Source organism: Python bivittatus, unplaced genomic scaffold (genome assembly GCF_059951505.1).
Source record: "Python bivittatus isolate LINGU-HERP-01145 unplaced genomic scaffold, Pbiv_v1 ctg000660_np1212, whole genome shotgun sequence".
NCBI classification, from domain to species: Eukaryota; Metazoa; Chordata; class Lepidosauria; order Squamata; family Pythonidae; genus Python; species Python bivittatus.
The window spans coordinates 1621898-1645514 of record NW_028277092.1 but is presented as its reverse complement, the minus strand read 5'-3'; the positions used below and the strand labels follow the sequence as shown (position 1 = coordinate 1645514).

General features: G+C 55.6%; 3 protein-coding genes across 6 annotated transcripts; 2 read left to right on the top strand and 1 right to left on the bottom strand.

Annotated features, from left to right (window-relative positions):
• The first annotated feature begins 2997 nt into the window (after positions 1–2997).
• Positions 2998–6346, top strand: ARL2 (ARF like GTPase 2). Its single transcript, XM_007443793.3, has 5 exons — positions 2998–3120; positions 3493–3603; positions 3692–3854; positions 4663–4743; positions 5836–6346. The coding sequence occupies exons 1-5, from the start codon at positions 3056–3058 to the stop codon at positions 5968–5970; spliced, it is 555 nt and encodes a 184-aa protein (XP_007443855.1). The 5' UTR covers positions 2998–3055; the 3' UTR covers positions 5971–6346.
• A 1102-nt stretch (positions 6347–7448) lies between these two features.
• On the top strand, positions 7449–14002 carry SNX15 (sorting nexin 15). The gene is made up of 8 exons (XM_015891043.3): positions 7449–7666; positions 8251–8286; positions 8572–8692; positions 9185–9300; positions 9939–10131; positions 11456–11605; positions 11794–12051; positions 13753–14002. The coding sequence occupies exons 1-8, from the start codon at positions 7568–7570 to the stop codon at positions 13857–13859; spliced, it is 1080 nt and encodes a 359-aa protein (XP_015746529.3). The 5' UTR covers positions 7449–7567; the 3' UTR covers positions 13860–14002.
• Positions 14003–15708: 1706 nt separating this feature from the next.
• LOC103060754 (uncharacterized) lies at positions 15709–23401 on the bottom strand. 4 transcript variants are annotated; one of them, XR_015797987.1, is made up of 4 exons: positions 22772–23401; positions 19775–20779; positions 19237–19310; positions 15709–18317 (listed from the first exon to the last, which is right to left on the bottom strand). XR_015797987.1 is itself a non-coding variant. In XM_088151079.1 (3 exons), exon 2 carries the CDS (start codon positions 20745–20747, stop codon positions 19797–19799), a length of 951 nt encoding a protein of 316 aa, XP_088007205.1. In that variant the 5' UTR covers positions 20748–20779; positions 22772–23401; the 3' UTR covers positions 18324–19310; positions 19775–19796. The 4 variants fall into 4 exon arrangements, 2 of the variants coding, with proteins under 2 accessions (XP_088007205.1, XP_088007204.1); XR_015797986.1 differs by having other exon boundaries at positions 19237–19298; XM_088151079.1 differs by lacking the exon at positions 15709–18317 and having other exon boundaries at positions 18324–19310.
• Positions 23402–23617: the final 216 nt, after the last annotated feature.

The window sequence follows — 23617 nt, the reverse complement described above, 5'->3', positions numbered from 1 at the left end:
GCCAGGCTGTTTGAATGAAGAGCAGGGATGCGCTGTGCTCCCCGAGGCCCCCAACACCAATTCATTGATCACTCAGTTCATGAGAAGTCCCTGGTGTGATGTTTTGCAACCCTACCAATTTGAAGATATGTGGACTTCAACTCCCAGAATTCCCCAGCCAGCATGAGAACTACTGCTCTTACTGAAATTTAGCTTTTTCAATTGTAAGAACTGGTACTCGGTTCCCGCTGAAAGCAACCCTCACTGAAACCAAGGCAGGTTCAAAGGAAAGTTCATTTATTGGAAAGTAGCGAATGGCTCTAAAGCATTGCTGGAACTGAGTCCTGCGGGCGCCAGAACTTAGTTCTCCCTCCCCGCATTTCCCTCCCCCTTCAGCCTTGGACCCTCCCTTGTGCGCGCTGGTTCGGCCTTGGCCGTTCCTGGGCGCGAGATAGCCGCTCGCCTGCGCCCAGCCCTTCGCATTCCCATCCTCCCCCGCCCCCCCTTGTAATGGCAGGAGCGGAGCAAGCGAGCCAGCAGTGCGAGTGACGGCTCGGCTCGCGAGGGCTCTGCCACGCCGCCCCCTGGGAAAAGAAGATCAGTTTCATGGAGGAGACCGTCGGGTCTTCGCGCCCCGAGTCGTCCGCCGGCTTTGGGGCGTGTTTGCCAGCAGGCGGCTGGAGTCTCCCGCCGGCTATTGCTCGTCCTCGGAGGAGTCGCTGTCCGCCGCCCAAGGCAGTCGGGGCTGCCCCTCCGCCCCCGGAGCAGCTGCTCCTCTTCGCCCCGGCGTGGGACCCTTCGGTGGGGCCCCCGCCTGCCGGCTCCTCCGTGCGGTCTGCGGGAGGTGGGTTTGAGGGCAGTTCGCCGCGTGGTGCCCCTCTTCTCCGCACGCGAAGCAACCGCGCCTCCCCCGGCCCTGGTTCTGGCCGCCGTCCTTCGGCCTCCAGCCGGGTCTGGCCGGGGGTGTGCGGCTGGCCGCGTCTCTTCCCGCCACAGCCGTCCAGTCGGCCTCCGTTCTCCCTCCCCGCAAGGCCGATCCACTCGCTCAGGGTTTTGGGGCAGCCCCTGGCCAGCGAGCCCTCCAGCAGGTCCAGCCGCAGCCCCTCCTGGACCCACTCGATCGTAAACTCCTCGGGCCAGTCCCGGAGCTTCCCGGCCAGCCGCCTGAAGTCCAGCGCGTCATCCGACACCGTCCGGCTCCCTTGTCTGATGTGCGTGATGCTCACCTTCGCCCTCGCGACGGCGAAGCGGTCCTCGAAGCGCTCGCAATGTGCGAGTTCCGCCGCTTCGGCCTCGCGCAGCTCCGCCGCCCACTCCGCCGCCCGGTCGTCGAGGGAGCAGCACACGTAATCCACCCTCTCCGCGTCGTTCCGGAATAGGCGGCCGCATCGCCCCAGGCAGATCCGCACCTGCGCCAGAAAGCCCGCCAGCTGACCCGGGCTGCCCCCGAACCTCGCCTTCAGCGCCCACTGCAGCAGCGGGTCTCTCTCCCCTCCTCTTCCCCGGGCGCCGACTCCGCTCTCGCCTCCTCGCGGTCCCCAGAGGCCGTCTGGGGATCCCCGGGTCGACGGCCCCGGCCCCGGATGCCCAGCACGTTCCTTGCCGCCCTCTTCAACGACTCCAGTTCCTCCGCCAGGGAAGGAAGCTGGATCTCTAGCTTAGCCATGCGGCCCTCCAGTGAGGCGCCCCGGCGTCCCGGCTCCCTCTTCTTCGGACTTGGAGCCACCCCGACGCCGCGAGCGACTCCAGCCTCCACCCGGACACCTTCCTCTGCCATCTCGAGCTCACGCGGCTCCTCCCGACGCCCGTCCAAGGGCTCTTCCTCGGTGAACTTTCGTTCCCGGCAAAATCCGAAGGGCAGCTCCAGCTCTATGCAAGAACCGCGCACTCGGTTCCCACCGAAAGCAACCCTCACTGAAACCGAGGCAGGCGCGAAGGAAAGCTCATTTACCGGGAAAGTAACGCGCAGCCCCCGAGCATCGCTGGAACCGAGTCCCGCGCGCGCCAAACCTTAGTGTTACCCCCTTCCCATTTCACCCGCCCCCGCCAGCCTTGGGTCTCTCCTGCGCATGTCGAAGATTCCCTCCGGGTCTCACGCTGGCACGACCTTGGGCATTCCTGAGAGTCAGATAACGGCCCATCCCCAAATGCCAAGGAAGGGAGTCTCTGAGCATGTGCAGATGCCTGTCCAGCAGCACGAATCATTCCTTGATTTTATGTGTAAGCTACCTTGGGTGTCTTTTCCGAGCAAGTTGATCAACAAAGACCACTAATTCCTTATTTTGCATTAAATAAACATCGTAAAAAACGAATTTAGACAGGACTGAGATTTTTTCCCCTCTCATTTTGTTGGGTCTGTCGCTTCCCTCCGGAAAGCGTTAAAAAAGGAAAGTTCTGTTTAAAGCCGGAATCCGACAGTACGCATCCCTCTGCAGCTCGCAAATCTACGCTGCCGTCCTCCAGCTTGGCGATTCGTCTTATCTTCCCGGAGGGGGGCGGGACTCGACGGTGAGTGGCCACGGGGAGAAATGGGGTGAGGTCTGACTTGTGGTCGGACTCGACTTCGGGTACCTTTTGGAGTGAGAGATGCGCAGTCGATGGAAAACCGTACTAAATCCCTAAACCTTGCACCCACTGAGCTGCCAAGGAAATTAATTTTGTGGGACACTTTCATTTCTGAGTACACCGAAAACTTTGTCTCAAACACCCAGGCAGTATTCGCACAAACGCGCAATCAGACCAGGTGTTTAAAATAATGCTTCTTTTTTTATTATTTTTAGTGTCTTTAAAATAATGCATCAGATCTGGGCTGCAAAAATCCGGGCGATCGCTAGATGGCAGGAACGCTTCAGATTTTGGGGGCGTCTCTTTGCTGCCATCTCCCTGGTCGCGGCGCAGAGCCAGGAACCCGAGGGGTTGCGATTGCGAGCCCGAATTTCATAGGCGTTCTTTTCCCTTATGCCTCTTCGGGCGGGAACGCCCCCGGCATTCCTGATTGGCGGAGGCGGGGCCCTGGGAGGCGGGGCCGCGGCGTCCCGGCAGTGGGAGGAGCGCGGCCAGACCTTCCGCGCGGGCGATGGGGCTGCTCAGCATCCTGAAGAAGATGCGGCAGAAGGAGCGGGAGCTGCGGCTGCTCATGCTGTATCCTTCCGCGAGGAAAAGGGGAGTGGGCGCGGGGGCGGGCTGGGAGAGGAGAGGAGGGACGCCGGACTTTGCGTCCCGGGGGAGAGGAGCGGCCTCGGGCTGCGCCCCCTCCCAACGGTGGCTGGCCAAGAGCGGCCTTGTGCGTGGGCAGAGTGCTTTGGGCTGTCTCTGCAGACTGTGCGCCTCCCAGGCAGGCTCGCCCCGGGTTCAGGGGCACAGAAGCGCTTGGGAGACTAGCAGGCGTGGCCAGACGCTCCCACGCACGCACCTGTTCTTTCCTTTTCCTTTGCCAGGAGCTTGGCGCGTTCCTCTTTACGCTCCCCGCTCTTTCCACCGTGGCTTATTGCCCTTGACTCGGGCCACCGTCAGGGGCCTGGACAACGCCGGCAAAACCACCATCCTGAAGAAGTTCAACGGAGACGAGATCGACACCATCTCGCCCACGCTGGGCTTCAACATCAAGACCCTGGAGCATCGCGGGTGAGGCACCTGCCCCCCCGCCCGTCCTCCTCCCTCCCCCTGGCCTTTGGCCTGCCCCCCATCGCCGCCCTGCTTCTCTCTCCCACAGGTTCAAGCTGAACATCTGGGACGTGGGGGGGCAGAAGTCCCTGCGCTCCTACTGGCGCAACTATTTCGAGAGCACGGACGGGCTCATCTGGGTGGTGGACAGCGCCGACCACCAGCGGCTGGACGACTGCAGACGGGAGCTGCAGACCCTCCTGGTGGAGGAGGTGGGCCGCCCTGGCTGGGGAGAGCGGGAGGGCGGCTTCACAAGCGTCCAGGATCTCTGGGGGCTCCGCTCCCAGAATTCCTTGGCATGGGCAGGGAATTCTGGGAATCCTGTGGCTGATTCCCCACACGTCCGGAGGGCACCAGGAGGGCTCGACCCATTTAGTTTTTTGAGGTTTGCAAAATCTGGATAGGGGTCGCCACTTGGCTGGGCTCTCCTTTGAGTGGTGCTTGACTCCTAGTCACATCATGGATATAATTATGTAATTTTCTTGCCAATGTAGTCTCCACCCCTGGAGTTTCCTTGTGGTCTCCCATCCAGGTTTTAACCAACTCTGGCACTGCTGAGCTTCTGCTGAGACACCGTCGAGTAAAGCTACATGGGAAATTGGCTCTGTTGTGGCTCAACCCAGCAAGGGCGGGGCTGGATTGGAAAGTGCTATACCGCAGTGGTAGAGTCAGGCCCTTCCAGTGGTAGAGCCAGGCCCTTCTGGGTTTGCACAATATGCTGCATCCCATCAGGGACAAAGGCTTTCACACAATAGACCAGTGTTGTCCAAACTTGGCCACTTTAAGATGAGTGGACTTCAACTCCCAGAATTCCCCAGCCAGCATCAGAATTCTGGGAGTTGAAGTCCACCCATCTTAAAGTGGCCCAGGTTGAGAAACACGGCTTTAGCCTGATCCATTCTTCTCACCCAGGATAAGAGTCGGCCAGGCTTCCCCAACCCCTTTTTGCTTCAGAAGCTGAACTGATCATTCAGTTGGGTGAGAAGATTTGGCGCATCTCATGGGTTTCTCTCTCCGCAGCGTTTGGCTGGGGCCACACTTCTCATCTTTGCCAACAAGCAGGACCTGCCAGGAGCATTAAGTCCCAGCGCCATCCAGGAGGTAAGGACCGTGGCAGTTCCCAGGAGGGCAGCCACCTCAGTGGGGGGCCTGGAGGGCATTCCTCGGGCAGTGTTCCTCAACCTTGGCAACTTTAAGACATGTGGACTTCAACTCCCAGGATTCCCCAGCCAGGCTGGCTAGGGAATTCTGGGAGTTGGTCCATGCATCTTCAAGCTGCCATGGTTGAGAAACACTGGCCTAGTCCCTATTATCTGTGTCAATAGTATGGAAGGACCTGCAGATAGAAAGAAAATTTCTATCAAATGTAATTACGTACATTCTTTTTAAATGTTTGATTTTGATCTGAAATCAAAATTTTAAATCTTGCTATAGTATTTTTTTCATTTTTCTCCTATTCCCTAGAGTTATTTTTTTTGTTTTGTTCACCACATATATATTTATATAAACAATGTCTGTGTTTTGTATCTCTCTCTATATATTTATATATAGATACCCACACCCATGCCCATTTAGAGTTGTTTCAACAAGATGGGCGGTGACAAATTTGATAAATAAATAAATAAAAGATAGATAAAAAGATGGAAAAACAGTTATCAGACTGTTAGTTGAACCTGGAATCAGATTATCAAATTTGCTGCTCCACCAACGCAAAGCTGATTCCCAGGCGGAGCATTGGCGAATGGCACAAAGTCTTTGCCCAGCGTCCATTAGGCCCGGGGTGGGTAATAAACAATGCCAGATCATCAGTGGCTCCTCCCATTTTAAAGTCCGACGTGGCACCGTCCCAGCCACTGAGACCCGCTTTAGGCACGGTTGGTTAAGAAACCACAGCTTAGTGTAGCTGTTCCGCTGGCCCTGCTTCCCCCCCCAAATGCCCTGTTTGCCCCCTCCAGAGGAGACAGTGAGCCCAGACAGGATCATCAACCCAGGGCAGGGAGGTCAAGATGGTGGCCACGATTGTGCATTCTAAGCCCTGCGCAACGCATGCAGCCGCCATCTTGACTTTTTTTACCGCTTTGCAGGCCCTAGGCCAGGTTTCAAGGCTTTGGATGGGTCCCCGGGCCCCTCAAGTCTTTGCCGGCCTTGCACGGAAGGGGATTGCCCTGCTTTTTCCCTTTCCTTCCTCCCCAGGCCCTGGACCTTGACAGCATCCAGACCCACCATTGGTGCATCCGTGGCTGCAGCGCATACACCGGGGAGAATCTGCTGGCGGGCATTGACTGGCTTTTGGATGACATCTCAAGCCGGATATTCACTGCGGACTGAGAGGATCTACAGCGGTTTCTGAACCTTGGCCACTTTAAGATAGGTGGACTTCAACTCCCAGAATTCCCCAGCCAGCGTTGCTGGCTGGGGAATTCTGGGAGTTGAAGTCCACCTATCTTAAAGTGGCCAAGGTTCAGAAACACTGATCTAGAGACTGTATTTTGTCCAATGCTCAAAGGCCCATCTTTGACCTGGACCCGGGGCCCAACAAAAAATCCAGCACAAAAATCTGTCCGTGTCTCCATCCGGCGTGACCCCTGGCATCGGTCCTGCTGCAGGGGCCGGGGGGAAAGCCCTGGGCCCCTTCCTCACCTCGCTTCCCCACGTGGGATCATATTCAAAGCAGACTAATAAAGCCGTGGCTGTGTTTTAAAAAGAGGGTGTCTCGGTGGCTCCGCGGGTTTAGAGGCAGCTTGTATGTTTTCGGCTGGGCTAGGAAGAGGGGTGCATCGTGTGCAGGACTCAGCACTGCGCTGGGTTCCAGGCTTGCCCGTGGCAGACCAGGCCTGGGTTACTTAGCGGAGGGGTTGGGTTCCCACAACCAACTGGTCAGGGAAAGACCCAGCGACTGGATTCACGCCCCCTTGGAAGCTTGGTTGGTTTTTTAAGCCAGTTCTGCGGCTGCGCGGCTGATGCAAAGTTGGCCTGTTGGTTTCTAGTTTCGGGTTTGGCCCATCGTGTGAACGCAGGCCACAGCCCGATTCAACAGGTGAAGCACCCTGGGCAATGCAGGAATTCCACCCCCCATTGAAGAGAGAGAGGACGCATTTTTGGACCAACCCGGAACAAGATGGCTCGGAACGCCTTCTGAACTTAGAACAGAATTCGCGTCGCCCAGCTGACCTGCTTTTTATTTTAGTATAACTGCCAGCATACAGATTTTATTCCTGGTTTTATTTATTGTTGTGAAAACTCCATTTTCCATTTGACGGCACGACAGTCCCAGTCCCCAGACTGTTAAGAACACTGAAATGACCATAACTCTACTTTGGAGAGAGACAATTCTGCTTATTCAACCCCAGATGCAGGAAAACATATTTCTGGTTGCAAAAGTTCTTTCCCCCTCCCTAATAAAAGAGGTCCAGGTGCAGATCGGAATAAACCAAATTTTTCCAGCTTGGCAACCTCTAGAGCAGTGTTTCTCAACCTTGACCTCTTTAAGATGGGTGGACTTCAACTCCCAGAATTCCCCAGCCAGCCATGCTGGCTGGGGAATTCTGGGAGTTGAAGTCCACCCATCTTAAAGTGGCCAAGGTTGAGAAACACTGCTCTGGATGCACGTTGAGGCTCCAACTCCCAAGGTTTGGGATTCCGGGAGTGGTCCTTCCAAGGTCCCTGAAGGGCGCCAGGGTGACGGAAGAAACCGGTCGTGGTTCTCCTTTGCCAATCGAGGACATCGCCCAGGGTCCCTAAACGCCGAACTCGCCGGACTGCCCTTCGCAGACGCTCCCTCGCGCGGCCGCCTCCGGGCGGGGCGAGGGCCGGGCGCGCATGCGCCCTGCAGGAGAGCCCGGGCACCCCGGCGGCGCGCGGACCCTCTCGCGGGCGGCCGCAGCCCTGGATTTAAAGGCGCCGCGACGCCCGAAGAGGCGGCGGGATGTCCCGCCGGGCGAAGGAGGAGTACCAGCGCTCGTACACGGTCGCCGAGCCCCGCGGCCACCCGAAGGGCTACACGGAGTACAAAGTCACCGCCAAAGTGAGGAGGGGGTTGCGGGGAGACTCCCGGGGCGGGTCGCCGCTCTCTCCCAAGACCGATGCGGTGCAGCCCGTGGAGGAAGAAGAAGCAAAGCGCGAGCTTCAGGGGCATGTGCAGAGGGCTGGGCAGAGGGGCGTGAAGAAAGCCCACCTTTGCTTTGCAGAGTGGGGTGGAGGCTGCTCCCCAGCTTCCCTCCCCCGCCTGGCCCTTTGCAGTCGCCTGGCATTGTAATTCCCGTCCTCCTCCTCCTGCATCCGCAGAGCTGGGGCGATGCGGGTGCCAGGCGGGGAGGCGTTGCTGCCAGCTGACTGGAGGCGGGGCTGGGGGGGCTGGGGGGGCTCTGCCTCCTGGCTGCATTTGCTCGGGCAGAAAACATCTGGGCAAGCAGGCAGGCGGGCAGGAGGGAGGGAACCAGCCTTGAGCTGGCATCTCGCGCTTTGCCCACCGCCACAGAGCCCCGCAACGCCTCTGCCATTCCCGTGACTGCCCGGCGGTCGGGGTGGGCAGAACTGGCAAGGCGTCTGCCCGTGGGTCGAGGGCGACTGGGGGCTGGCTTTCAACGTCCTGCATCTCTTTCCTTCCAGTTCGTCTCAAGGGTGAATCCGGACGATGTCAAGGAGGTACGTCCTGACGGGGTGGACCCAGCCTGCCCAGAAAGGGCAAAGAAGCCCTTCTCACAACACACCATCCTGAGAAGGGGGAGGCATGCTGGCTGGGGAATTCTGGGAGTTGAAGTCCACCTGTCTTAAAGTGGCTAAGGTTAAGAAACACTGCACTGCACTACGCTGGCTCTTCAGACATGCAGGGAGCCCCTGACTGGAGAGAGCCAGCATAGGCAAGATCCAGCTGGATCTGGGGAATGGGCTTTTCCTTCTCTGCATCTCCCCCTCCTTTGCATCCCACAGATTGTGGTCTGGAAGAGGTACAGTGACTTTAAGAAACTGCACACGGACCTGGCTTACACCCATCGCAACCTCTTCCGTCGCATGGAAGACTTCCCCTCCTTCCCCAGAGCCCAGGTCTTCGGTGAGTTCTTGGGCTCAGCTCCTTCCTTCCACTCTTCCCCAACCTGCTGCCTTCCCAGTGGGCTGGGACTACAGTGCCCCCAACCCCCAGCCATTGGCAATCCCACACATCTAGAGGGGACTCCCTGTAATGTTCTGTGAGAATGACCTGGGGCGACGGGCAGAAGAGGTGCTGCCAAGGGAACGGTCCGATAAGAGAGGGCACAGCCCACAGCTGCATAGTGGGTGGAGAAAGAGGCCCAGAAGGGACCCTCCCTCAGTTCCCAGGCTGTAAAAGGATTATACTCCCCGGGGGAGAATTGTGCCTTCAGAGTTGCAAGATTCTGTCAACGTAGCCTTGCGATAAAGTAGGATTAGCTCACCTGGTCGTGTTCCCTGTCTGGTCTCCTGGGAAGGCTGGCACTGCCCCTCCTGTTGGCCACATTCGCTGGGAATTAGGGGAGCGGCAGTCCTGAGCTTCATCGCATCCTGTAACGTTGCCCCCGTTCCGCAGGCCGCTTTGACCCCGAGGTGATCGAAGAGAGGCGGAAGGCGGCGGAAGCCATGTTGCGCTTCACCGTGCACATCCCAGCCTTAAACAACAGCCCCCAGCTGAAAGAATTCTTCCGGGTACCATAATTTATTCATTCATTCATTTTAGATCCGGGGTAGCCCCATTAGCACGAGCCGCGTTTGTTGGGGAGGGAGGGCTGACCGTGCACTGAGCCATCGTGGTTTGCCAGGGGCCCCGCTTTGAGTCCTGAGGGGCCACGGTGACAAAGTTGACCGTGATTCCTAATCTCCCTCTTCCCTCGCAAAAGCGGGGCTCCATTTTTGTTGCGATCCCTGCAAGAAAGTTCGTTGGACTGTTGGATCCATGGGGTGGGTTGCCACAGCTTGCCAGACTAGCATCGAATGGCTTTGTGGGTCAGGGTCATCCCTTGCCTGGGCATCTTACATTTCATTACGTTAAACCACGATATGGCTCCACACGCTGTGCCCAACCCTGCCAACACAGCCGTTGTGTGTGACTGGGCCAAGTTTAGGGTTTAGCATGTTGTACGTAGAAGCTGGTGCAACATGCTTAACCAGCCCCGGCAGCTGCCCTCATACAACGTGGCGAGCTTGGTTAGTTTTGATTTGAGCCTGTTATGCGAACCCGGCCCATAGTTTCTGACTCAGCCTAGTGCCCAAATCCAGAAGGCAGAGGAACTCAGCGACTCGGTTCAGTGGATTGCGTGAAGGCAGCGTCTGTCTTGCTCTTCTAGGGTGGAGAGGGGAGGAGTTGTCCTGGGCACTGCGACTCGCCTCCTCTGCCTCTCCCTCTGATCCCGGTGCCCGTGGGGGGCATCGAACAGGGCGAGGATGCTCTGGGGTTAGTCCAGGAAGATGGACTCCTGGACGCAAAGCCGGCGGCGGCCAGCAAAAACGACGTCTCTGAGCCTCAGACGGAGAACAGAGGTACGCCCTTAAGGCTCTGGTTCCTAGAAGGGCAAAGGCTGAAGATCGCATTTCCATTAGGCCCACCTTGTGTAGAGAAAGGCATTCTGCACATGCTCAGGTGCGCTCTTACACAAGGTGTGCACGTGGGTCAAGGGGAGGCTGGAAAATGGAAAGACGGAAAAAGAGAATCCCTGAAAATCCTACCCTCCATTTTTTCCTGATTGTTTGGGGGAAATATGGGGAAAAATCGAACAGTTTCCCCTGGATTTTTCAGGTTTCTCTTTGGATTGTTGTATTTTTGATCCCAGCATTTGGAGTAAATGAGCCTGTTTCTACAGTGTGCTTAACCCAGTTAACCACTAACCCAGTCCAATCTTAATATGGCCCGGCCACCCAGTCTCACATTAACAAGGTCAAAAGTCCTCATTTTGACAATAAAGTTCCACCTACTTTGCCCAGACAGTCCCACAAGCCCTTCTGTCATAGTGTTTCTCATCCCGGGCCACTTTAAGCTATGTTGACTTCAACTCCCAGAATTCCCCAGCATGGCTGGCTGGGGAATTCTGGGAGTTGAAGTCCACGGAACTTAAAGTGGCCCACACTGAGGCAAAATGTCATGACGTAACTAGCTTCAGGAAGTGTGTCCTGTTGCTCTTTCTCTCCAACTCTTTTTCTTGGAGGACTAGAGATGCCAAATAGGTCAATGAGCTGGACTGAATTGTCTGCAAAGCTTAACACCCTGTTGATTTAGTTAATCATGTTGTGAGAACATGGCTCACAGGTCTTACCCTACTCTCTAGAAGACCCACTTGCCAAATAGGCGAGGTACGGATTTGCATCTCACACTAAGCCATAAGCCATAAATTACTTGGGATTTTAATCGGGGGGGATTTTAATCTGTTTTTATTGTTTTTATTGTCTTGGTTTTTAATTGTAAGCCACCCAGAGTCACCCTCTGGGGGAGATGGGCAGCATATACATTTAATAATAAATAAATAAATAAAAATAAACTATGGTTTACAAACTGCAGCGGGTAGGTCCAGAGTTTGCCCTAAGCCATAATGTGGTTGGTTCAGTTTTGCTTTAGGGTGGGAGGTGATTCCAGCTGTTGTGGTTTGCAGAATCCGTTTTCCCCACATGTTGAGTTCTCTTCTGGGGCTTCTGAAGAACCCTGAACCTGGAAAGACGCTTGGGGTGTCCAGCGCGGAGTCTGTAACTGGTGCGATTAGCCTGGATCCCTCCAGCTTTGGGAACACGCTGATCTTAGGGTGGCCGGTCCATAACGGAAGGGGCTTAGTGGAAGTGATGCTCCTGCTTCCATTTACTGATGCTTCTACTACAGAGGGGGCCTCTGAGCCCATGAAACTGGAGGACCTGGACGCCCTCTTTGCCTTTGAGGAGGAAGACGAGGAAGAAGCTAAGAGCGACTCACCTTCCCACTGCCTCTTATCGGTCCAAGAATTAGCCCTCTTCGACCCCTGTTCCAAGGAAGGTAGGTAGGCGATGGAGGGCCACCAAGGGCACGTCTCCCATCCATGCGCAGGCCTGGGACAGGGAGTGGAGGCCCACCCCAGACCCCAATAGGGGTTGGAAGGGTCTCCCCACACGGCTCCCGTCTCCTGGCATGCCTCCCCTAACCAGTTGAGCCTCTGCCCATCCGTTGTTTTCTCTGTGACCCAGCCTCTGCTGCCGCCGGTCTCTGCCACGGAGAAGATCTGGCCTCTCTAGAAGCCTCGGGGACCAGGCCAGGGCCCTTGCTCAGTGCGGAAACGATGCAGAAGCCCGAGGAAGGAGGGGCCTCGTTTGATGCCAGCAGGTATCTGCCCCTGGCAACGGAGCGGATCCGGCAGGCCGTGCGGTGTGAAGCCACCAAAGACTACTCGGGGGCCTTTCATGGCTACCGCAGCGGAGTTGACTTGCTCCTTCAAGGTCTGCAAGGTAACTTGAGTTGCAGGTGCAGGTCCCTTGGGCCCCCTTGGGGAGAGTTTGGTCCCTGGAGAGTTGCTGAGCGCAGGGGGCACCGAGATCCAGTCAAGGCGCCTGCTGTTCCTAGGGAGACATCCGTGCCTGGACCAGGACGTTGATCTACTGAGCAGAACCCGGCAAGTTCACCAGTGGCCCCTGAGAGCCCCCAGAAGGCCAGGTCCAGGTTTGAGAGACTGCGACCTTGATCCTCAGGGCAGGGGAACAGAATCTCAGCGCTCAGTACACCGTTCACAGTGCTGTAGGGGCTTGAGATAACGTCCTCAGTCACACGTCCGGTGAAGAGAAGGGGTGGGTTCCCCCCACCCACTGAACCAGAAACAACCCCACCCCATTTACCCTAGTCTGATGTGTTGTGGGAACCTACTCACTAAGCCAGTGTTTCCAGCCTCAGCAGTGTTAAGATGTGGGAGTCCATAAAGCCTGCTGGCTGGGGAATTCTGGGAGTTGAAGTCCGCCCATCTTAAAATTGACAAGGTTGGGAAACACTGCCCTAAGCCATAAGCAAACCGCCTGTGTAAAACACGAGCATAACTAACATGATGGGTTAGTTGTGCAAACGCAAGGACTATGGTTTATTTCACTTAAGTCAGTGTTGTCCAAACTTGGCCACTTTGAGTGGACTTCAACTCCCAGAATTCCCCAGCCAGCCTTAATGTGTTGCATGATCCCAGATGTTGGGTGTCATTGGAGCTGAAAGTGGCATTATAAACCTCCCCCACTTCTCATTTCACCTAAAGAACAGGCTTTCTCGTTTGAACCGAGAGAAGACTTCATTCAATAGTCAGCCTCCCCTGAACATTTCCGATGGGCAAAGTCTGCATGTCCCAGAATTCTTAGCCAACTTGGGAATTCTGGGAATTGCAGTCACAAGGTATTCCATAGGCACCAGTTGGGGAAGATACAAACTCAGCAAAAGCTGGTTTTGCAACTGAAATCAGTTGTGCATAAACACTGATTGGGCACCGCTGGTGACATCATTAAACCCAGGCATGTTTTCATTCTTTCTTAAAAATGGATTCTCAGTGCGTGTGTTAGTAAAACAGAGAGGAAATATATACCAAGTTTTTTGCAGAAGCTCTACCCCTAAGTGCAGAGGAAGTGCTGTGCTGGAGAAGACTTGAAGCAGCACTCAGAGAAATATCCAGAGGCAGAGAGAACCGTGGCTAATCCTAGTTCAAGGGATAAATCTACACCTTAGGCCCTGTCTGTGGCCATCCTGATTATACCTCCTCCCTCCCATATCATGAGTCTGCTTGGGAACAGAATGGCTGCAGTCACCCAATTCCATTAACCTGCTTTCCAAAGTCTTGGGCCTGGGTTCACACAACACACTGAACCCTAAACGAAACAGGCTGCGTCTGTGCAATAGGCTACGCCCAAGGGAAAAAATGAACCAAGGTTCACCCTTCACCAAGCTTAGCGTGCCGCACAAACGTAGCTGCTTCGACTTTTACGAATCCAGGTTTAAGTGTGTTGTGTGAATGCGGCCACTGATTCTGTGCCGGGGGAAGGCGATTCCCGGAGGCTGTAATCCCAGCCTGTTGCTCTGCCAGATGCTTTGAGCTGATGTTTGACCGTTTTTTTCCCGGCCGGATTCCAGGATCCAAGTAAGAGGCAAGAAGGGTGGGATCAAACCTGTCTTCCTGTTTGCAGGGGATCCAGACCCAGCCCGCAGGGAGGCGGTGAAGAAGAAGACGGCGGAGTATCTCCAGAGAGCTGAAGAAATCTTTCAGCAGCATTTGAAACATCTGGAGCTGTGAGGGAGGCCCCAGGCCCACCGTCGGCCCCCTGCCTTTCCTGCCGCTGGCAGACCAGGGATCCACCCTGGTCACTTCCTGATGCCATTTTTGTAGGGTGCTGGGATTCCAGTGTAAAACCAGTTTGTACATTTTCTTTCAAATGACTCCGGCTTTCTTTGTTCCTTCGGGTGCTTTCCACTCATCCACCATCAGTCGTGGATTTGGAAATGTTAAGTCTGGGCAAAAATGACCTTGGGCATTTCTCTTCCCTTCTTGGAGGGCTGAGAAAGCAGAGCCAGGTTGATGGAGGAGCCTGGGTTCACACAGGGCACTGACCCAGGAGTTGCCTCAACCTGTTGAACTTCCTTATTCAATTCCCCCACTTGGCAAGCTTGCCCAAACCACTGGCTGTCCAACTTGAACCAAACAGGCTGGGTTGATAGAACCAGGTGAGGAGGCTGTGTGAATGCAGACACCAACATCTGGGGAAGGGTCTTTCTGTTTTGCAACTCAAATTCCTTCCTTTTGAGCTGGCTTGCACCCGGCTTGGCAGCTGGCACTTTTCTCCACGTGGAGCCATTTTCCAGCACATTGCTCCAGATGCCAGGGGCAACAAAACGCCAGGGAAGAATATTTGGCGATCGGTTCGCAGAGTGATTTCCCAGAATGGAAGGCTGAGAATAAAGAAATCTGAAATGTTTTGTACGGGGGGAAAGGATTTCGAGCCTTTACATTTACCTTCCCAATCCTGTTGCTCCCCAAGACCCCCCACTCCCAGAATTCCACGCTGTTTAATCTCTTTGAAGATTAAACTGTGCCAGGTTCTCACCCTGCCTGGGGAAAAAAATGGAATTCAAGATGATAATCCTTGAATTTCAAGTCAAAGGTCGGCCATGGCGAGCAAGTCTGGTATTCAGTTCCTGTTGGGCACAAATTTCTCTTACGTTTGAACAATTACTCTGTGAAATACAATTATAGGTTCATACATTACACTGATAAAGTCAGCATTTGATCTCGGCTTCATTTGCATAACATGCTAAGCTTGGTTAATTTTAAGTTTAGGGTTGTTTTTTTTTTACAGCTTAACAGGTTGTGCAAATCCAGCTGGTCCCGTTCATTTATGATTCAGTGTGTTGTATAAACCCAGGTGTGTCAGTCACTAAGTTTTATGCTAAGGATGAAGTAGTTCAGTTTTCTGTATAGGGTTTCTAGGGTGCCTTTCACACCCTTTGATTTAATCCAGTGTTTCTCAAACTGGGCCATTTTAAGGCCTGTGGACTTCAGCTCCCACACGGGCTGGGTTTGCAGAACTCCGCAAGAAACAAACAAAAGCCATAGATTGATGTAACCAAGTTTAGTGTGTCAGGTGAATGCAATCCTTTTTACCAGATTTGGTTATGGATGTTGTGTGAACATCCTGTTTTTCATGGCAAAACTTCTAGCAGGTGGCAGAATTTCTACCTTCCATTCAATCCTCTTTTTGGGAGGGGATGGGCAGGTCACCCCGGAGGCTTCAGAATGATGGAAAGATGCATAAAATAAAGTAAGAATATTGGGAACAGCTGTGCCACCAGCTGCAAAGTCAGCTGAAAAATACCACCCAGACAGATGTAGAAGAATGAGGCAGAAAAACAGAAGCCTCTTTCACAAGGGAAGAGAAAGAGCAACTGCATTGGAGACTTTGGCACAGCGTCAGTCTTGAAGTCCTTCTGCCATGTTCAAAGGACCACCTTTAGTAGGCAGGAAAAAAGAGTTTGCTTACCTCTTGGGCTTACCTGCCCCAGAAGCACTGGGCTCCAGTCTGCCTCGCAGGGTAGGCTCAGACGCTTGTAACTGGCTGGTGGGGAAGGGACCAGATTTGGGGGAGGGAGGGAGGAGGGGAGGGAAAGGGAGGAGAATCTAAAACCAACCAGCATTTCTTTTTTACTGCAGAGAAGCTAATCTTAGGACAGAGAAACCCAGCTGAACACATGCTAATACACAGTCCCCATTCCCACAACATGCTGAATGGAATCAATGGGTTATTGTGTCGTGAGAACGCAGAAAGGGGACAGCTGTCTGTTCACTGCCCATCTGGATGGGAGGAACAGATTTTGGCTCAATCTTGGCAAGACTGAGTGGCTGGGGCTGCTTGCCCCCCACCAAGTCAGGGATGTTTTCACCATTGGGCTTGGAGGGGACTGCTTCACCCTTGCAGATTGGGGCGCAATGGGGGGGGGTCCTCCTGCTCAAAGTGCTGTCTCCAGGAGGGCCTTTGCACAGGTTCATCCAGTTGTGCCCTTTCCTCCACCGGGAGGCTCGCTCACCCCCAGTCACCTTGCGGATGGACTACTGCAATGCGCTGTACGCAGGGCTGCCCTTGAAAATCACCCAGAAGCTACAGCTGGTTCAAAATACAACAATACGAGCAGTAACAGGCGCTTCCCGTTATGCCCACATGTCATCGCTGCTAAGTGAGCTGCACCGGCCGCGCATTGGGTTCCAGGTGCAATTCAAGGTCCCGGTCGTCACCCATAAAGCCCTACAGGGCATGGGCCTGGTCACTTGAGGGGCCGCCTGTCTCCAGTTGATTCTGCCCCCTGGTATGTTCAGGCAGTGTGGTGCACCCCGGGTCCCCTCGATTAAACACTGTCATCTTGTGGGACTCAGGAACATGCCTTCTCTGTCATAGCCCCTGCTATCTGGAATAGCACCCCCCCCACCCCAGATACGTACGGCACCCATTTTCCAAGGTCCTGGAAGGCCCTGAAGATCTGGCTTTGTTCCCGGGCCTGGCGTTAATTCGTGTGTCAGTGGAGCCCCTGTCATGCGCTTTTGACTGTGGTGGCTGTTTACTTGTCCGGGCTGTTAAGTGTTTTAAGTGTGCGTTTCATATGTTGTAAGCTGCCCAGAGTTTTTTGGAGTGAGGAGCTATAATAAATCAAACAATAATAAATAATATCCCATGGGGGGGTTCACACGATACCCTGAGCCATAAACTAACTCAACAGGCTAGAACTGCTTGACCCTCCAAAGCGCATGAAAAACAAACCAAGCTAGTCTGTGAATGCAGGTATGACATTTGGAACAGGCCTGGTTAAGTACATTGAGAACACAACTGATGTGTTAGGGTTACGACTCCCAGAATTCCCCAATTTGGGCATCCTAGCACATCTGGCAGCCCCGGGCTGGGAACGGGGCTATGCCCTCACTGCAAACTTGGGCACAATTCTCAAGCCCTTCCCAAAGTTGCTGCTTGATGGCCACTGAACATTTAATTTAACCAAGCCACTCGGGTTGCTAGACTTGGCTGTGGGTGGTGTGAATGCCACCTTGATCTGAGACGCTGCAGACACAGCCCCAAAACTACCCCTTTCTCTCTCCTCCAACCTTCCTCATCATCCTCGTCCAGGTGACGGAGAGACAGCTACAGACAGACAGCTTGTATCTGGAGGGGCTGAGGGTGGCAGGAAGTTGTATGTGGCCTGCCAGTTGCCCACCGTATTCCGAAGTCACTTTTAACATGGCTGCCCTCCCCAACAACTGTCTCTGTTACTCCACCTTATGTCAACCCACATCACCTACCCACCAAAGCCGTCTTCTCTCCTGGCCCCTGCGTGGGGTCGTGATCCAGCAGCTGATTGCAGAAAAGCACAGAGCCAGTTGTCCCAGCTCAATAATGGGGGGATGCCGGGGAGATGGGGGGTGGAATTTCTTCCAAGGAGCAGGAATTGGGGGGGGGATCATACTGTAATATAAGCCAGCTTTCTGTCATCTGAAGGGACTCCAGAAGTTTGGGGCTTCAGTCCCTAGAATTCCTAGCCAGCTGACAGTCAGCCTGGCTGGAATTCCAAGTTCCAATGTACAGTACAGACAGTCCTCTACTTACGAACAGGTTACGTTCCAAGAGGCTGTTTGTAAGTCCATTTTGTTCGTAAGTCCAACCAAGGCACAATTCATACATACGCCTGGAAGATTACAGCACATCGCATATGTAGGCATGCACGCCATAAACTTCCAGGCGTAGTACACATGCGCGCTGTAAACTTCTGGGACTTTTCTTCTGGGATCTTCATTGTTGGAGGTTTGTTCATATCAGCGAAAGTTCGTAACTTGAAAGTTCATAAATAGAGGACTATCTGTATCTCAAATTTCTCAGAATTTGGGAAGCTGAGGGTTGATGCAGAGTGCAAAAACAGCAATAGGAATAGTAGAGGAAGATGATATGTAACTCAGGGTTGAACCGTTGGGATCCTGGTGTTCTCAGAGCTCCGAGAACACCAAGAACCCAAGAGAAAATAGCAATTTTCAGAACGCCCCACGTGTTTCCCAGTGCCTATTCTAAGACTGTGACAGAAGGACAGGATGTTCCCTTTGGGTACTTGGAGAACCTTCTGAGTTCTTGTCAGCAGAACAAAAGGCGCTGCGTTGCTTCGGATCAGCTCTGCCTGCTTGGAGGATGGGGGGCATCCGAAATCCCCTGGCTTCTTCCAGAAACAGCTGTCCACAGAAAAAGAGAAATCAATGGAGGGGGGGAACAGGATTAAACAGCATCAGTGGCCTGACGTGGGTTAGTTTCAAAGGCAAAGCGACGGAATCCGGCATTCGCACAAGACCACGGCTTCGGATTGCGCAACGATTCGGCCAACTCTCACTGCTGGGAGGGGGGTTAGTGGCGAGAGCAGCCCCCTCGCGGGGAAGGAGGGGGTGCCGACGGCCCTCTTTCCAGAAAGCGAAGGGGGGAGGCGGTGGAGGCGGGAGCGCGCACGGTGCACCACGCAGCAAATCCGGATCACCAGTTCCGTCCCATGCAGACAGAGGAGTGGGGAAGCAGGAGGCAGAGGAGGAGTTGGATCGAGGCGGGGAGGGGGCGTCTCAGGAGAACGCTAATTTTACGAGGCGGACGCGAGAGGTTCTGTAAAAGCCGTTTAATCGTTAACATCTTAAAAACTGGGGAGAGGGGAGCGAACAATTTGCTGCAACGACAACCCATTTCGTTAACCAGTTGTACAAAATTAAAACTTGAACAAACGAAGGGAAAAAAAAGTATATCTATAAAACCAAGGAGCACCCAAGAATACAGCAAAGCAAAAAACGGAAGCCTGGTTAGGGAGCCCGTCGGCGTCTTGGCTGCGGGGACTGAAGCTTAGCACGCAAAACACAGAGCAAGCAAAGAGTGGAGCCGGCGGAGGGGGGCCAAAGTGTGCAAAGGCCTGCGGCATTCTGGGCCCGAGGGAAGAGTTCGGAAAAACCAGACACGAGCAAAACCGTCTTCGGCCCATCGCAGTTTCGCAAGGCGGGGTTGGCGTGGCAGTTCTTCGACCGGACCGGATCGAATCGTGGGGGGAGGAAAGAAGGAAGGAAGAGAAAGGGGGGGCGGGAGGAAAGGAGGGGCAACACAAAATGCAGCATCACCAACCTTGGAAGTCGGGCTTGGGTGACCGGCCAGAAGGCATCGCTCCGAGTCTGCCCAGGAAGAGCCTGTAAAGAAATCTACGTAGTTTAGGGGTGCGCAGTCACCGCCAGGCGCCCGCCTCGACACAGAAACAGCAGCCCTGCCAACCAGGCTGTCTAGAGACAAGGGGGCTGCTGGGAGGGGGCCAAGCTGGGGAAGGAGAAGAGTGGGGACCCGGGGCCTTCTAGATACGGGTGAACTATAGTTCCCCCCAGCCCCAACCAATGCAGCCGAGGGGGAGAACCGGTGGGAATAGCACTTTGGCACCCTCTGGACAGATCCTGGCTCCTCACCTCCGGGGGGGCTGACAGACCAAAACGCAGACAGACGAGCAGGCTGGGCGCAACCACGCTGCCTCACAGGGGCATGGGCGGACCTGCTTTCTAGACCTCATCTGTCTGCCATTTCTCGCCCACAGGGGACCGAGCGAGCGAGCAGAGACGGGGCCCCCGCCCCTCCCCCCGCCCCTCCCCCCCACAGCTGAGCCTCCCTGGACACTTACTGCCGGACGGGGTGCAGCGCCCTCAGAACGTCTGGGCGTACTGGGCGGCATAAGCGCTGGCGTACCTCTCGTAGTACTCCGCCACGTTGTAGGCGGTTCCGAGACTGTACTGAGAGTATGTGGCGGCGGCCGCGGCCGCGGCATACCCGGGTTGGCTGTAGGCTTGGCTGTACGTCTGGTTTGCGGCGGCCGTTGCGGCGGCGGCAGCCGCTGCAGCCGCAGCCGCAGCGTAGGGGTCGGTGTACTGGGCCACTACAGCGGTGGGGGTGGATGTCCTCCGGCCCACAGGGCTCCTTTCTCTGTAGGCAGCCGGGGCAGGGGGCAGCGCTCGGTCATAAGCTGCTCGCGCGCGGTCGTAGAGCTCGTACGTGTACTGGTCGCAGTACTCCCGGTCGTACCACGCTCGAGGACAGTAGGGCGAATAGGTGGCTGGTGGAGGGGGCACGCGGCCCCTGGAGAAGTAGTAGCTGGGGGTCGGGGTGGGCGGGGTGGGCACGGAGGCCCCCTTCGTGGCCCGGAGGGAACTGTTACTCTTGGAAAGGGTCACAAAAATTTTCTGATCCTCCAGGGGGGTGTCATTGAGATTCAAGATGGCGTCCATGGCTTCCCGCTCCTTGGCCATGTGGACAAAGGCGAAGTTCTTGACGATGTCGCATTCCACCACTTTGCCGAACCGCTCGAAGAGCTGGCGGATCTGGGCGGTGGTGGCTTTGGCCGAGACGTTCCCCACGTAGATCTTGGTGGCGTTGCGGATCTTGGAGGTGGCGTACTCCACCGTCAAGTGGGCCCCGTAGAACTCGCTCTTGTGCAAGGTGCTGATGGCCTGGTGGGCCTCATCCTCCTTCTCCATGTGGACGAAGGCAAAATTCTTCAGAATGTCGCACTCATTCACCTGCCCGTACTGCTCGAACAGCTTCCGCAGCTCTTCGGCCGTGACCACGGGAGAAAGCCCCCCAACAAAGATCTTCACCATGGTGATGTGGGGGGCACTGCTGCCAGGAATCCCTTGGAAGAAAGAAAGGGAGAGGAGGAAAAGAGTGAATCCAAAGAAGTTCAGACGTTACACTTAACCCTGGTCAGTCGAACAAGACTGCACGCACACGGTTAGTTTGTTTTCATCTCAGTTAGGGTGGGTGTGTTGGATTACACCCTTGGGACAACCTGTTGTCCCAAGCCAGCCTCTTTGGCTCGTTCAGGTTCAGGGCATTATACAAACCTCGAAAACGGATTAATTCAGTCATCCTGTTAGGGTCGTTGTGTGCACTGAGTCATTCCTTTCCCAACCCAGTTTAGTGCAAGCTGGTAGACATAATTCTGGGCCATGCGCAATCACGGAATGGAAGGTTGGAACGGAACTTGGAGATTATCTATCCCACCCCCTGCCCTGCAGGGACCCAGTGCATGTCCCCCCCACACACACCATTTTACCATCCGTGAAGCCCTCCCACCAACCCCCAAATTCTGGCCCTGAGCTGTCAAATTACAAATATAAGAAAATGTCAAAATATCACCAATTGGACTTTCCAGTCCTCAGGATTCTGAATAAAGGACCGCTTGAAAAGGAACCCAGGACTTGGACCCACTGCGTGGCACTGATTTTTCATGTCGGTCTGAAAATGCCAGGGATTGAACAAGGACCGTCCCACATCCAAAGTGTGATCGTTCCGTGCCATGGCTTGAAACGCAAAGAAAGGCGATTCCAATGGGATATGAGAAGGAATTTCTTGTGGGAAGAGCCATTAAGCAGTGAATCATCGGCCTAGGACACGGGCGGGTTCCCCTTCTAAAATTAGGGCTCGCTGCCCATCTGTCAGGGACGGTTTAGCAGTTTCCTGCACTGTACATGGGGTTGGACTAGATGGCCTTGGAGACCCCTTTCAATGCATCCATTCTGGGTCTCTCCTGTAGGAAGCTGTCAGCAGGAGGCCAGTTCACTGAGAATCAGAGCGGGCAGCCTTTGGGCTTCCAGATGTCGTTCACCTACAATTCCCAGCGTCCCTCACCGGCTGGGTCTTCTGGGTGGTTACAGATGGCCCCCTTTTCCTGGTTTTCAGGCCAACCAGCCTAGGGCAATCTGTTCCCTCCAGATGCGCAGCATTTCAACACTTTGCTTTTGGAGAATCTCTCACCAGCACAACATCTCTTGGGCACGAGGGCAGAGAGGAGCCGCCTCCAGCTGTTGAGCGGAGTTCCTTCTGCCAGGCCAGGCCAGGCCAGGCCAGGCCAGGCCAGGCCAGGCCTGCTGGGCTCCTCCAGATGTCTGATCATCAGAGCCTACCAACCCCAAGAAGCAGCAACCTCACCAAAGGCCATGGAGGCCGTGGGCTGCACCACCTGGAGGGCACCTGCTTGCCTAGCCTGGCAAGGCAAGGCAGCACAGCTGGCAGAGATCGAATTCTCTCGGTGCCCTAGACAACCCAAATGGGCTGCGTGCACAGAACATGCAGAAGCCCTATTATGGGGGGACACCATGACCCCTAACCCACGACCGATTCCATTTTAAGCAACTTTAACAGGTTGGGCTAGCCTGGCCCGAGAACCCCTCCCCGGATCTCCGCCTCTCCCCTTTCCTTCCCCATCAGGGTCTCAGCTCTCCCTCGCCCGCTTCCTCTCCCCGCATCCTCTGCCAACCTGGCGCTAGATGCCTGCAGTCCCATCGTCCTCAACCCGGCTGGCTCAGGACGATGGGGACTCAGGCTGGCCCTGGCCGCCCCCCACTCCGCGAGGGCCACGCGGCTCGCCCTCTCCGCGGTCGCCCCTCAAACTTTGCGCCCGGCGCAGGCTCGGCAGCCGGGCGGGGGCGATGCCCGGGGCCGCAGCGCGGGGGCGGGAGGGCGAGCAGTCCGGGGAGGCAGGGCCAGACGCTGCCCCGCTCCGAATCCGGACGGCCCCGGACGGCGAGGGCCGCGCCACAACGGGGGCGATCTGCGGGGGAGGCCCTCCTGCCCATCGGCGCCCGGCCCGCGCGCCATCCCCCCAGCGGCGCCCCCGACTCACCGGGCCGGATCCCCGCCTGCGCCTGGTGCGTGCGAAGCGAAGACCCCCGCCGCGTCCGCGTCCTCCTCCTCCTCCTCCTCCTCCTCCCTCTCGCGCTCCCTCCTTTTTTGCTGCCTCAACCTCCCACCCGGGCTCGGGCGACGGTGAAGCTGCCTAGGACTGCGCCATGTTGGCCTTCTTCTGGCTCACGTGACTCGGGGGGCGAGGACACGTCCGTCCCCCAAGCGGCTCGTTCCGAGGCGGAGGCGGTCCCACGACCAGAAGTTGACGCGGGTTGCACGTGTGAACGGGTGCGCGCGGAAGAGCGAGGCGGATCCGCCCGTGCGGATATCCCCCGGGAGCGACCCCTGCGCAGGGCTGAGAGCGGGCAGGGCAAGCGGCGAATCTCGGCTCGGCCGCTGCACCGGGCGACGGAGGAGCGGCGCCCACCCTGATCCTGAACCTGCCCTCCCAGCCGCGGCTGCCAGCAGGAAACGAGAACGCGGCGCAGGGGCTGCGCTCCCACGACGCCTTCACCGTTCGCTCGGCTAAGCCCTTGCTCTGGATTCACACGACACGTCGAACCAGAAATCGTCGCCCAACAAGCGGCGTCCGGAGCGCCGATGTGATTGGACAGACACAGCTGAGCCGTGACCCTTCTCATGCTTAAGCCAGGTGAATAACAGTACAAAGGCTGTTTTCCAACGACAGATTTAACCAGGTTACTGAATTAACCCATTCCTTGGACTCGCTCCAGACGCTGAACCGTAAATTAATCTTACGGGCTGGGCTCGCCCAATAAACTAAGCCATGCAATCATAAAGGAAAAGCAAGCCAGCTTTCCTTCTGCAAATGGAACAAGTGACG